Source organism: Oryzias melastigma, linkage group LG3, assembly GCF_002922805.2.
Source record: "Oryzias melastigma strain HK-1 linkage group LG3, ASM292280v2, whole genome shotgun sequence".
NCBI lineage: Eukaryota > Metazoa > Chordata > Actinopteri > Beloniformes > Adrianichthyidae > Oryzias > Oryzias melastigma.
Window position 1 is genome coordinate 25,507,058 of NC_050514.1, and position 13,791 is coordinate 25,520,848.

Genomic DNA, 13,791 nt, shown 5'->3' on the forward strand with positions numbered 1-13,791 from the left:
CTCTTCTCATCCGCAAACTTTTTTTTTTTAACCTTGTTTAACCTTCGCATCTGTTTCATCTCGTTACTGCCCTCTGGTGGACATTGAAGGGACCCCTATTAGCCAAATTTGACTAAACATCTCTTTGGCAACTCATTGGGTGATGAAAAACACCTCAAATCCAACAATATTAAACTTTTTAGGTGTTTAGTTTGTTCAGTATTTAAACTTTTAAACTAGTCTCAAACTAGAGTTTTTTGGTGATCTGGTAAAAACGTGATAATTTAAGCCTGAGGAAGTAATTTACTCGATAGTCTAAGAGTCTAAGATTTTGGGGATTTTAATAAGTAACCGTGGAGTTTTCTTTAAGAAAAAACTAAAAACTTCTCTTTTTAATTTATATTCTAAGTGGTTTTGACATGTCCACATGTTTTAATTTAAATGTTATCAACTGATTGTATTTTTGGGATGTGCATATTTATTATTAAACCTATCAATCAGCTATGATTTCTATTTTTATCTACTATATTTTGCTATTAAATATGTAAAGCACTTTGAGGTGGTATTTTAGCAGTAAAAGTGCATTATAAATAAAGTTGAATTTAAAAATCAGTTATTGCAAATCCAACTTTTTTTTGCAAATAAAATATTCTCTTGACTTCATTAATTTCCCATGAAATAAAAAGGATAACATTATTGTCAATACAATCTTTTTTGACAAACCCCTTATTAACTATTGAGTCTGTGCATTTGCATCATAAAAATCATTTTAAATTCACACCAAGCATTGACTTTGACATGAATGTCGTGGTTCTCCCCTGTTTTCCAACAATTCTTTTGGATTAAATCATATTCATTTAATTGCATGTGCTGTAACAGTTTTTTAATGATTCATAAGTGATCACATTATTTTTTTAACTTTATTGATTGCAAAAACATTTGCAAAAAGGTTGTTCTTTCAATTGTATCCTGAATGAGTGACGTTTACGCAGGAATTCATCTCCTCTTTGAGTTAACAGACATTTATTACTTATATTCTAAAAGGCAATAAATTGCATGTAATGTTAATTTTTTTCATTTGCAAGAAAATCACAATAATTGCTTTTTGTTCGATTTATCATTAAAGAAAAAAAAACATAAAATAACTGCATGTTTTGTGAACGACCCTCCATCTTAAAGTGTGCGTAAATTACGCAGAGGAATACAAAAGGACAGATGCGTTGTTGGTTTCTGCAGGTGAAGCCCACTCTAGGCTTTCACAGCTGGTTCTACCTGTAGCCTTAAGTTAAGAGAATTGCGTTTTAAGAATGGGGGAAAGCATTCTCCTTTAAACAAGGTGGGCTGAGCTTATTTGCACTTCTCGCTTCTATGGCAACCCAATAGATTAAAATCATGAAAATCACCAAAACGCGCCCTTAATGTGGATCAGTGATGTCAGCGCTCCCTGAAACTGTATGTTTTTTTTCTTTTTGCGTGATTGTGTCGCGTTTCATGACGGCAGCTGCTGATAGATGTGCTGAGGGGTTCATCCTTCTCCGTGCGTGACCTTTTCCATGGTTTTTCCATCTCCGCGTTCGCGGGCACGTCTCTCACATGTCACGCTAAGGTGACTTTCAGGCAGTTGTTTTCACTTTTTTCCCCCTCCTGCGTGCGCGCAGTGAATGGATGAATGAACGAGAGGCGCAAAGATGCACATCGAGGAAACGTTGGCCGAGCGGACCGCCCAGGCTGAGGCGTGAGGACAGATGCAAACTGTCAGGTATTCTCGTGATGACAATGAGCGTCTCTCGTCTGGTGGAGCGGAGCCACGGCGGTCCGTGTCATGTGCAGCAGGCTTTCAGGGATTCAGATTAGCTCCAGACTGATCGCGCGCACAAACAGATACGGAGCTGGCGGCAATAATCGTCTCATTACAGCCTAGAAATCTGGAATTCTTCAATTTTCTCATCTGTGTCTCAATGTCATAATGGACAGGTTGCACTCCTCCATGCGTAAAAGGCTGTACAGTTTGCCCCAGCACATTGGACAGAAAGCGTCAATAATGGGCGAAGGAGAAGACGCAGACAAGGACACCCGGAGGAAGAGCATCAGGATGAAGCCTCTGCCGTCACCGACCTCTGGGGGAAGCTGCAAAGGCATCGGGGAGACCAAAAGTGGGGAGTCTGTGATCATGGAGACGGACGTCGGGAGACCTATGAAAACCAGCTCCAATGGAGACTGCCGGAGATTTCGAGGCAGCCTCTCATCCATCACGAGTCGGCACGCGCACGACTCGGACTCGGCCGAGGTGCGACGCCTCATCACCGAGGGGGAAGTCACCCCGAGCGAGGAGAGCCCCCCCGGAGCCGCCGGCGACGAGCAGCCGGATCAGGGCGCACAGGGCGCCAGCGGTGGCGCCCAGGAGGGCTCTCCAGACCAGCAGTCCGCCTTCATAAAGTTGGAGGGGATTGATCAAATTCTGCCGGACGATGAGAGATTATACCAGGCTGGGTTCATACATAGACAACTGGGAGCGATGCTTCAACCAGGGGTCAACAAGTTCTCTCTGAGGATGTTTGGAAGTGAGAAGGCGGTGGAACGGGAACAGGAGCGCGTGAAATCCGCCGGATTTTGGATAATTCACCCCTACAGTGACTTCAGGTAAAACGAGAAAGGCCTTGCTGCTGCTGCTGCTTCTTCTCCTCTCTGTCAAGGTTTAGAAGCTCCACCTTCAAGTTCACGCACAGGCCCAGATGTTTGTTTTTAAAGCTCTCATCAGTGAAGAAGTCCATTTATTCTCATGTTTCTTTCATTATAGGGATTTTTAAAGAAAAAAAGAGACTCATTATTGATCATTTTGTGTTTAAAAGCATTTTTCTATGCCCTAATGGTTACATATCACTAACTAGGAAGCTCTGTTGCTATGAAGAATCCATATAAATCAATCTTATACCAGGTCGATTTAATCCAAACAAATATACATTTATACATCTTTCAGGTACTTTATTGTCTCATTTTATGATAATTTTGCACACACAGGAAGCACAAATCAAAGAAAATGTCTTTCCGACTTAACTTCTTCCTAAAAATATACCTTTTTATGAAGTATTTCAAAAATATATTTGTTAATTACATTGAACAATTTGGTACGGTGGCCCTGAAGTTCAAATCACATCACTAAATCACTTGATGCATTTTGAAGCTAACAATGACAACCAAAAAAAAAAGCTAAAAACAACCTTACATTTTATAAAACAAAAAGAAATTCCAGAAACCAAAAACGACAAAAGCACTTCAGAAAACCAAATAAAATGTTAGAAAAACCAAACAATGAGAAACCAGAAAAGGTAGGTACTATGGGACATTGCTGATTGGATGATGTGGTTTGACTATCATTTTAAGCCTTGTGTTATCCTAGATATGTTGACATTGGGAGTGGGGTCATCTGGACCCCACAAGACGGTGCGTTGAACTTTTTTGTCTTCTAAGGATTTTTGAGTGTCACTGGTGTCTGTGACAGAACTGATTTCCTGTCAACCTACATCCACATTTGTCAACACGTTAATGTACGGCTTGGGTCATCTGGACCCCATAGGATAGCACAAGGGTTAACTGAAAGTCATTTTGACCTTAACCCATATCGAATATCCTCCAATCCGCAATGTCCCATACCTTTTCTGTTTTTTTCTGTGCAGAATTGTTGCTCCTAAGCATCTTAATTCTTCACCACATCAAAAAATCATAAATGTTTAAGTTTCATTCTCATCCAACTACACATTGGCACATTGGATGCTGTTGTTTTATGATTTTAACGTATTCATTTAGGTGTTTGAGCAACAAAAACAGGTTTTTATAAGGGTGTTGTGAGCTGGTCTTAGCAAAACTCCTCTCATAAGGTTCTGTTTGTCAGGATTCACCTCCCCAGTGAGTGTACTAACTTTTTCAAATCCCATCATGAAATAGAGGAAAGTTAACCCTTGATTTACTGAAACTTTTCAACCGTTAACACGACCAACGCCATTTCAGTAGATTCTGAAGGAGAAAAGCGGCTCGACAAGCCCCTTTTCTCCTTCAGAATCTACTGAAATGACGTTGGTCGTGTTAACACTTGAAAAGTTGTAGTATGTTAAAGATTTTGAGTTTAAGCGTCACCAGTGATGCCTCAGGTGTTAAAGGGTTAAAGGAATGTAAGAAAATGGATGGATATTGGGCAAATGCATGCTTTGATATCTATTTTCTCTGAATGTTGTTGTCTTTTTGATCAGCTACACTAGTTCAGACAAAAATTTACCGTCATGCACGTAGAATTAAATGTCTGTCTTTGGAAGGCACGCTAAATGTAGTACAAGTCCAGGTCTGAGTTTCTTACATCTGTTCTGGTAGAAGCCTTTTCTCCTTTTTCAATGAAACAGTTTGTGTGCTGGATACAGCAGAAACAATTGTGATGAAAATTCACAAAAAGAGATTTAATGTTCTAACCCAAGTGTAGTTTCTTCTCAGTACATTTGTAAATGTCTCTCTGGTGCATGTTAACTCCGTACGAGCTGAATTGGTAAACACAAACACTGTTTCATGTAGTGAAGTGAGACATGCAATGAAATTATACATTAGTCCTTTTCATTATGCTCCTTCCAGCTGATTTTGTTTCCTCTGACCCCATCTGTTTGTTCTTTTGCTCACTGTGTGAAATGTCATGAGAAAAGGTGATTTGGGGCTCGGGGAGGCTGTCCTAAAACTGAAAGGTCAGGGGTTTGGCGCTGGCTGTTGGGATTGAAGAGTCTTTAGTGCTACGGTTACAAATACAACTGACATCAGGCAATGGGGAGGCATCGGTGGAATCTTCACAGTTTCATGACGCCACCCAATTTTTTGTTTTTTTGTTTTTGTTTACGTGGTCATGAATGTAGACGGCGGCCATCAGGCGTCGAGAATGGCTTGCCTTTTATATAACCCCGGTCTACTGGGTGGTTGGTGGGACTTGATATGGACGTCTGCCGTCCAATCAGAGCTGCTGCCGGCCAGCGACTCACCTTCTAGCTGCCTAGCTAGCTGTTGCCCGATTTTATAATGGTGTGTCACCACACTACCTTGACATGTACCAGGCCAGTCCCTGACTAATGTTAACTTTTAAAGAAAAGTCGTCCGGTCGCCGTAACATTTGAACTTTTTCTTAAAGTCCCCTTCCAATGAAAATTATGTTTGTTGAGTTTTTAACATGTATGTGTGGCATTTTTCTTATGAAGGAGAACAAAAGTAATAAGAAATCATTTTGTTTTTGCATTTCCGAGTATTTCTCTTTTTAAATCACTGTCAATCAAACAGTCACAGGCAGGCTTTGATTGAATAAAGGATCTTCTTTCCATCACAACAGCTCTGCTACACATCCACTAAACTCCTCATCTGTTCCAGCTAGCGTGTCTAGTTCAGGTTCTGGAGAAGAGAAGATGGTATCTTCACATTGACTGCAGTCAAATGAGCCGCCGTTCACATTTCTGTGGTCAAATCAGCCGTCACTGGATTTTTTGTGTGAGTTTCATACAATACTTGCGTGAGAACGCTGGAAAATCTCCACAAGACTCCATGGAGCTTCTTGATGTGACCACGGAAATGTGAATGGCGGCTTGTTTGACAGCAGTTGTAAAGGATTTTAAATCAATGAAAAACCATTTTGATGTTAGCTTTCATTATTTTCCCAAGAACTCTACTCTGAGAAACCAATGAATTGAATGTATTGATCACAGCAACGTCAATAAAAATTAGATAATTTGCTAAAAGAGTTTTTTGATAGCTGGAAGGAGAAAGAATCAGGAAGTTCTGTCCATGAAGATCTTCACTTCCTCGTCCGAGCAGACATCCAGCTCAAAACGACATTACTGATATTGCTTGACATTTTTTTGTAGCAGTGGTGAAGATTTACTCTAGCAAGACATAGAGCTATCACAATCAGACGGAGGCGGGGTCAGGGGCCAAGCTGCTTAGCTTAGCTCCAAAAGCCACGCCCCCTCAGAAGATATTTTGGAAATAGAGGTTTCAGATCAACATGAAAAATGACTTTTTAAGACATTTAGGTTGTGGGATTTTAGTTAAAAATTTCATAATCATAATGAAAAACCACTAGGAATGTATTTTTTTTTATATAATTAAAAAAATTGTCATATGGGGACTTTAAAACCTCTGCGTCGACCACACAGCGTGTAAAATTGCGACTGCTGGCTCCTGATTACAAATGCCGCCTTGCGGCCACCTGACAAATTCACTGACAAACTTGCATTTAGGTCACTGCACGGTGGCATTTTGGGATATGTGACTGTAGCCTAAGCAAAATCATGTAAATTGGTGCTCCTCAACTCCAGCTGAAACAGTGGCAACTTCCTCACCTAAATGTAGGTAAAGAGAAAGATGAGCTGTTTGGAAAGGGAGTTTTTGGACAGTCATTTGTTTCAATTCCGTGCACAGAAAGTTTTTAACTCTAATAAATGAACATTTGGCCAATTTGAGAACAGTTTAAAGTTGAGATCACAGGCGATGCAATTAGGAACAAAAGTACAAATGTAACTTCTGTAAGTCCGTGAATAAAGCAAAAAAAGGTACTGTATTTCACCATGTTAGCAGCTGCTGAAAAGAGGATCAGAGACAGGATAAAATGACTGCAATTAAAGCACACACAAAGATGAGTGGGACCTTTTAATGAGCCCAACGAGGAGAAGCGTGTCTTTGACTCCGTTTTATTTGTACGCCCCGCAGTAAAGCTCTGGCACTATAAGCTCAAATTAGAGTGTCACAAGGAATCACAGAGTCATCACGGCGCTGGAATTCACCAAAATCTCCTCTTGTCAAGTTTTGTATAACACTAAGAAGCAGGGGAGGGGCAATATCTTGCAAGGGAGAGAAAAAAAAGGGAGATTAAAAATGGCATCATAATCCAATCTGCAGCCCCGTTTCCAGATCCAAGGCTGAGCAGCCTCCTTCGATGCTGAGCAAACTGCTCACTGTGAGCAGAGCAGATATGGTCAGTTAACCAGAAACTGACATGCAGCACACTCCCTAAAGAGGGAGGCAAGCCCAAAGTTACTGACTGATGAGTATTTGTTTGGATTAGCTGGAAAGAATTCGTATTGTCATCAAGCAGTAGATGAGGGAACAATGGCTGTGATTGGTGCTGAAGTTACAACCCCCCAGGCTTAATTTCCTTCCTAAATGTTTTTGTTAGATATCCAATTTATGAACTGACTTGTTTCACAGATGAAAATGTGACGCTTTTTTATTTTTTAAAGCTCTTACCGGATGAGCTGAGATCCAATAGCAATGCGTGTGGCTCATCCTTTAGACTGATAATTCCTTCAGACAGACTATTTCTGAGTGTTATTGGCAGAGGGGCCCCCCGAACCCCCAAATGAATGGATTCCACATCTCCATCAAACCTGGTGATGATTGTTTTCCTACCTGTTTGCTCAGCACCCTTTGAGTAGGTCATGTCAAAGCAACATCATTGTTCAGGGTTCTAGACAAATGATTAGGTGCACTATAAAGATGCAGACCGCTGATGGTGGAGAGGCGTTTAATTATCTCTTGATTCAAAGCCTGCAGAGGACACATCTGTTGGAAGGTCTTCTGAATTTCCCTGGAGAAATGGAAGAGAAGATGTCACATAACTTTTTTTTTTATTCACAAGAGTTTCTCTTGTGCCTTTACCTCCTAAGACCTGAGCTAATATTTGAGCTAACCCTCTACACATGTGTTCATAGGGCCCAGGTTAAGCAGAATTAACTACTGTAATGGGATGTCCATGCATGTGGACAAGGGATGGGCCGAGAAAATTATTTACGAGCCAATAACGATAGCCGATATTTTCATGATACCGATATTTAAGCGTCTACAATAACACCAAGTTTAGATTTTCTTTTTGTTTCTTTATAAGAGATGCACAGATTTTCTTTTGCTATACAACCACATTGCATTTGACCATTTTAAGATACAGCAAAGGATCATACAGGAATAAGTATCACTTTAATTTTTGAAAATATATCTACAAACATTCAGACCATTTACTGACTATTATAAATAACTGCAAATCATTAGCTTTCCATTGCCAGGGATCTATTAGGAACAACATGTATCTCTATCAAAAATAAAATATACCGGAAAACAGTTGGAACAATTACTGACTTTGACTGTAAACATAAGCTTCCCAGTGCCAAGGATCTATTAGGAACAAGTATCCAAAATAAAGTGAAACTGAAAACAAAAGAATATCAGTGGATTCTTTTTTTTAATTTGTCCAATACTGATAAACTCAAATTATGGAAACATTGGCCTATACCGATACTGGCACCGATATATCGCCCTTCCCTAATGTGGATGCCAGGTCCTAAGGCCTTAAGTTGCCAAAAAGATCAAAGAGTATGTGTAAGGTGGGAAGGTCAGTTGTCCTGTTGGGTTTGTCAATCAGTTAAATACCTTCACAGCACTTTGAAAAGTCTTTATTTATAATTTGAAATCTATCTTAACTGGCTTCACAACCTAAACTGTGTCTAATCACTTGAGTCACTAAAATAAGTGAAAATATGCAGCTGTTCTAAATATAATAAATATTTTTTGTATTTTTATAGTAAAAAAAGTTGTCTCTAAAGCACATCAGAAGATGTAAATGGTTACTTTATCACCTAAATAGACTTACCGTATTTTATGCACCATAGGACGTTACTGAGAATAAGACGCGCTGTGAATAAACAGTCTATTTTCAAATGTATTCCATATATAAAGCACAGCAAACCATAAGGCACATTAAATGAGACAAAAGAGTCTCATTTAGTCAGTGAGACTTTATCAACTGCGTTTAAAATAACTTTAGAACTTGTTTGTAACACAAGAAGTCTTAGCCACATTAGAGTATTCACAACACCTGGAAATTCAAACCTTTTTGCAACACACACAAACAGACAAATACCACTAAAACAAATGTTACTGTGACTTCGCTACCGCCCAACCTTGTTTGTAACGTTAAAAAAAAAAAAAAAAACCCTCCAACACCACGACCCATTATTTGTGTTATGGTATTTACAATAACCTTTAACCTTGTTTGAAATTTTTAATGCTACATTCACACTGGATGTGATTCACGTCAAATTCAGATTGGACATCTCTCCAATTTATGATCCACAATAGTTTTTTTACATTTTTTTATGATTCATTAGCTAAAAGCCTTCATGTATGTATGTATATATATATATATATATATATATATATATATATATATATATATATATATAAACTGTAAACAGTTACTGTTTCATGTGTACTCTGACAGTCATCTGCATTGCGAGACACCAGATACGAAATGGTCTTCATTCCTTTTAACCCTAATCTTAGCGTTGCTGTCAAACTGGCAACCGTTGCTCCCTGACACACAGTCAGTGCTGTATTAAAACGTGCACCAGTGTTTATCGTGTTTGTGAGCAAATGGGATCAGCGTTCTCAGTTTCAGTCAGGTTGATTGGAGTTGATCTGAGAGTACATCTTGTTATCGATTGGTGTGGTTCTCTACGGGTATCCAGCATTTCATCGATGAAACAACATGCACGCTCCAGAGAAGTCATCTGCATTAGTCTGAGTGAGTTATACTTGTCAAAATCGGTGTATGGACACTTTATTATTTTACCATTTAACCGACCAGTTTAGTGGAAAGTCAGAGTGATTTATGAGTTGAAGTCCACAGTCTTAACATGGACTGCATTTCGTTGTCTCGTGCTGCTAATCCACTCAGACAGGTAAAGTAAAAGGTTGCTTTTCGCTGCAAAGGATGATTTCCAGTCTCCATTAAATAATTCCTTCTTTAATGTATGAGGGCAAAACATGAGGATTACACAAGGTTCTGGCTAGACCTGAAAGTGGGGTAATCAAAATAGGCTGCTGTGCTCATCCACCAATATTAGGAGCCAAGAGATTATTACAGCACAATTTATTTAATGGAGGGAGCCCAGGGAGGATGTGCATGGCCAAAGGGTGGAAGGTTGCCTGTCGTAACAGCAGAATGATTGAACTGTAGCATGTCATCTCACCAGGCACAGAAGTGTGAAACTTGCATGTGAGACAACTATGAAAAAAAAATACTTTTTACTTTTTACCCACCTCAATATTTATTTTATTTTTATTTAAAGACTCACTCTGATTAAAAAAAAAAACAAAAAAAACTAATGTTTTTGGTATTTTAACATGTTCTTGTAGATTGTTCATACTGATGCAGGACATATACTAAAAAAAATTAAGTGCAAAATTAAAATTTTAAGTATTTCTTTATTCAAAATGTGGTGAACCAGGAGTAGACACAAAAAAAAAAAATACAGTTTGTATTTGGAACATGAAAAAAAAAAAATCGGCAGGCCACAAGCTCCCTTGTGATGCATCCACTTGCAGATGACTAGGTCCGTGTCTTTCTTTGTCTGAACTGGTATCTGAGCTCTCATTAACAGGGAGGGGAATGGGGGGTGGGGTTGTTCTGTGCCAAGGGTCCCGCCCACAATTTGGAGACAAATTTCTAATGAACTACAGCGTTCCACCATTTATCACTGGGGTTACATTAAAAATATAAACCGCGATAGATAAAATCCTTTAAGTAGGGTTACAGATGTTTTAAGCCTTAAAAACCCCTTACTCCATCCTCTATACAATTTTTCTTACGATATTAACATTTTTACACTTTTGTCCTTTGTTTAAACTCTCATAAAGTTCAAACTGTCATAGAAAAACTTGTCCAGGCTTATAGAATAGAAACCAAGTGATCTAAATAAAAAATGTCTATAGGTTTGGCGAGCTGAACACATTTTGTGTAGGAAATACACCACAGATGAGATTGATTGACAAGGTCTCCAGCCAATCAGGACACAGAACACATTGTGCTGTTTAAAAAAGAAGCAAATAAATAAATATCCATCCATTTTCTCAACCATTTTGTCCCACGGGGCTGCTGGGGCCTAACCCAGCCACTTGTGGGCGAAGCAGGATACACCCTGGACAGGTCGCCAGTCTCTTGCAAGGTTTACAGTCACACACCCATACACACTCACATTCACACCTAGGGACATTTTAGAGCAGGAGAGTCAAACTCATTCGCACAGGCGGCAAAATCCAAAACACACCTTAGGTTGCAGGGCGAACAGGATAAACATTTATTGAACACACTAAAACAAAATTTTAAACCTTTAAAAGCACAACTTTTTAACATTACTATGAATAAAAACTGGTAGGAATATTATTCCAGAATAAATTGACTTAAACCTTAAATAACTTTCAGTATTTTACTCTCCATCAGGCCATTAATAACAACAAAATGAAATGATCTGGAGGGCCCGAAATAATTACCCGTAGGGCCAGATCCGGACCCCGGTTCCTGACTTTGACACGTGATTTAGAGTACCCAATTAACCTATAAAGCATGTTTTTGGACCATGGGAGGAAGCTGGAGTCCCAGGAGAAAACTCCACACAGAAAAGTCCCCAGATGCTGTTTCAGTTTCAGGTCCCCCAGCCGGGAATTGAACCGGGGCCCTTGCTGTGAGTTAAGATGCTAACCACTGCTCCACCGTGCAGCTCAATAAAGAAAGGACGCAAAATTGGAATAAAATAAATTCGCAAGACTGCTAAAGGTGAATTGCGATACAGCGGGAGAACACCGTACTGCCTCTCTTCAGAAACTATAACCTGGAGTCCTTTTTTATTTGTGGCCAAAAACGGCATAATCATAATTAAAAGACGACTTGGGGAACATTTTTAAAACTGCTAAAAAGATGTTCAGAGTGGGAGTGTAAAGTCGTGATGGGAGTTAGGTCTGCTTTTTTTTTTTAGGAGATACCATGCTTTCCACACCTGACCTGGTTTCATTTTCTAATTTATAATCCAACTTTCCGTCTAGTTTTTGGCTCAAAACTTCAAAGTCTTTCTTGCAACAATTTTATAAAACCTTTTTCAGGATAAAACAGATTTATTTTCATGTTGGTTCTGTTTAGATGTCTGTTCTAATTTAGCACAAGTACTTAAAATTCAGTCCAACATTTATAACTCAACTAGCACTTTTTGAACGCACAATAAACAATAAATTAGCAATACACAACACAGATGTAATCGCCCAGTTATACCCAAGAGGGCATCCTTTACTGGTAACTGGTGCTGCAGTGATTAAGCCTTCCTTCTCATCCCCCAAATGACAGCCAGGCTAAAAAAAAACGTTCCTTCAGAATTTGAAGGTTATCAGTGCAAAATAGTGAAAAGGATTTACGCAAAATTAAAAAAAAAAAAGCAATATTTGAGTTTAAGAATTCATTTGGTTCCCAGATATCAACGGAGCGCAGTGGAGTGTGTTTGATGGGAAATGTTGGCATGTGTTGAATGAACAATTAAGACTTTGGGGTTGAAATACTCCCTGCAGGCTATCGTTTTCCTCTGATGTTTCCCATTCAGGGTTTAGGCATGCTTTTCATGCAAGCTTACATGAAATAACTGCTAGAAAATATTTTCTTTGTTTTCTTTTTGTTGGCTTCATCACAACCATGAAACTGAAATGTAAAATGTAACCACAGAAACAAACGGCTCATTCTTTTGTATCGTACTAATAAACTATATTTTTAGGACTTTATCATGTAATACATGGTAGAGAAAATAATATTTCATGCAAAACATCTGTTGTATTCCCAGCGTATCACCTTTTTTTCTTTTGTTAGCAATTGCTCTTAAGATTATGCCCCAATCCAGACCTTTCTTAGCAAAGATATATTCTGCTTCATCTAATACATACACGTTGACCTCTCCAGCCCTGCCTGTGTCCCAGGTGGATTCTCACACCCCCTGTTCTTGTGAAATTGGATTGTTCTTTTTTTTTTCTATCAGCGTTGATGGGAAATGGACAAAATGTGAAACTGGCAACAAAGTGCTGCTCCAGGGCTTTTGTCCAGTATTAGAAGTACAGCATTAAAATAAATTCACATTTAATGTAAGGCATTTGCCATTACTATGTCAGAAACAGAGGCAGGGTTTTTTTTTTTTTTTGGTTAAGAGCCAATTAACGGGAATTGTCAGAGACGACCTGTGTGGGTGAATCATTGTGAAGTCCATGTGTCATTTAGGAGTCACCACTGAATAGCAATGTTAACAGATTTCCTATAAAATCGAAAAGAGGTTTAAAGCCAGTCACTGACCATTATTTTTTCCGAGGTTTGATTTTGAAAGAAATTCTTTTTGTTGAAAGCCTGCATTATAGAGAGATGCATTTCCTGTTTGTGACCTCTTCAATGTTAACTTTCACTGATATTGGGCTGAAGTCCAATGGAAGCAGTGGCGTTTTCACTAAGAGTACCAAACATCATTACAATAAATGAAGAAATGAGTGTAGGTTAAGGGTTTCCTTGAAAATACTCCCTCAGATTAATGTTTCATCTGGACCTGCCACACATTGTGTTACATGAAGTATTGAACACTGATAGATTATGCGAAATGCAAAGGTTACAGACTACATCTTCCCTTTGCTAAAGTGATTAACCCTTGTGCTATCCTATTCATAAAATGCATAAGAAAATAGCAGGAAAATATACTAATTTTATTACAGACAATTGCAATCTGACTGTATGTAATATTCTTCACAGAGAAAGTAGTGCTATGAGAAAAATACTTTTGATGTAAATATGTGTGGATATCACCTAACACTTTCAAGGAAACGTGGGATAAACTGCATCTACTCTCAAATCTTATTTCTGTCTTTTATTTTATCATCTACAACAGTGGTCCCCAACCACCGGGCCGCGGACCGGTACCGGGCCGCAGACCCATTGCCACCGGGCCGCGGAAG

General features: G+C 39.0%; 1 protein-coding gene across 1 annotated transcript in view; it reads left to right on the plus strand.

Moving 5' to 3' along the window:
• The first annotated feature begins 1,198 nt into the window (after positions 1–1,198).
• hcn4 (hyperpolarization activated cyclic nucleotide-gated potassium channel 4) overlaps positions 1,199–13,791 on the plus strand; it is a 92,486-nt gene continuing 79,893 nt past the window's right edge. The window contains exon 1 of the mRNA XM_024295907.2: positions 1,199–2,619. Coding sequence (XP_024151675.1) covers positions 1,946–2,619 — 674 coding nt within the window. The 5' untranslated portion in view covers positions 1,199–1,945. The remainder of the gene's footprint in view (positions 2,620–13,791) is intronic.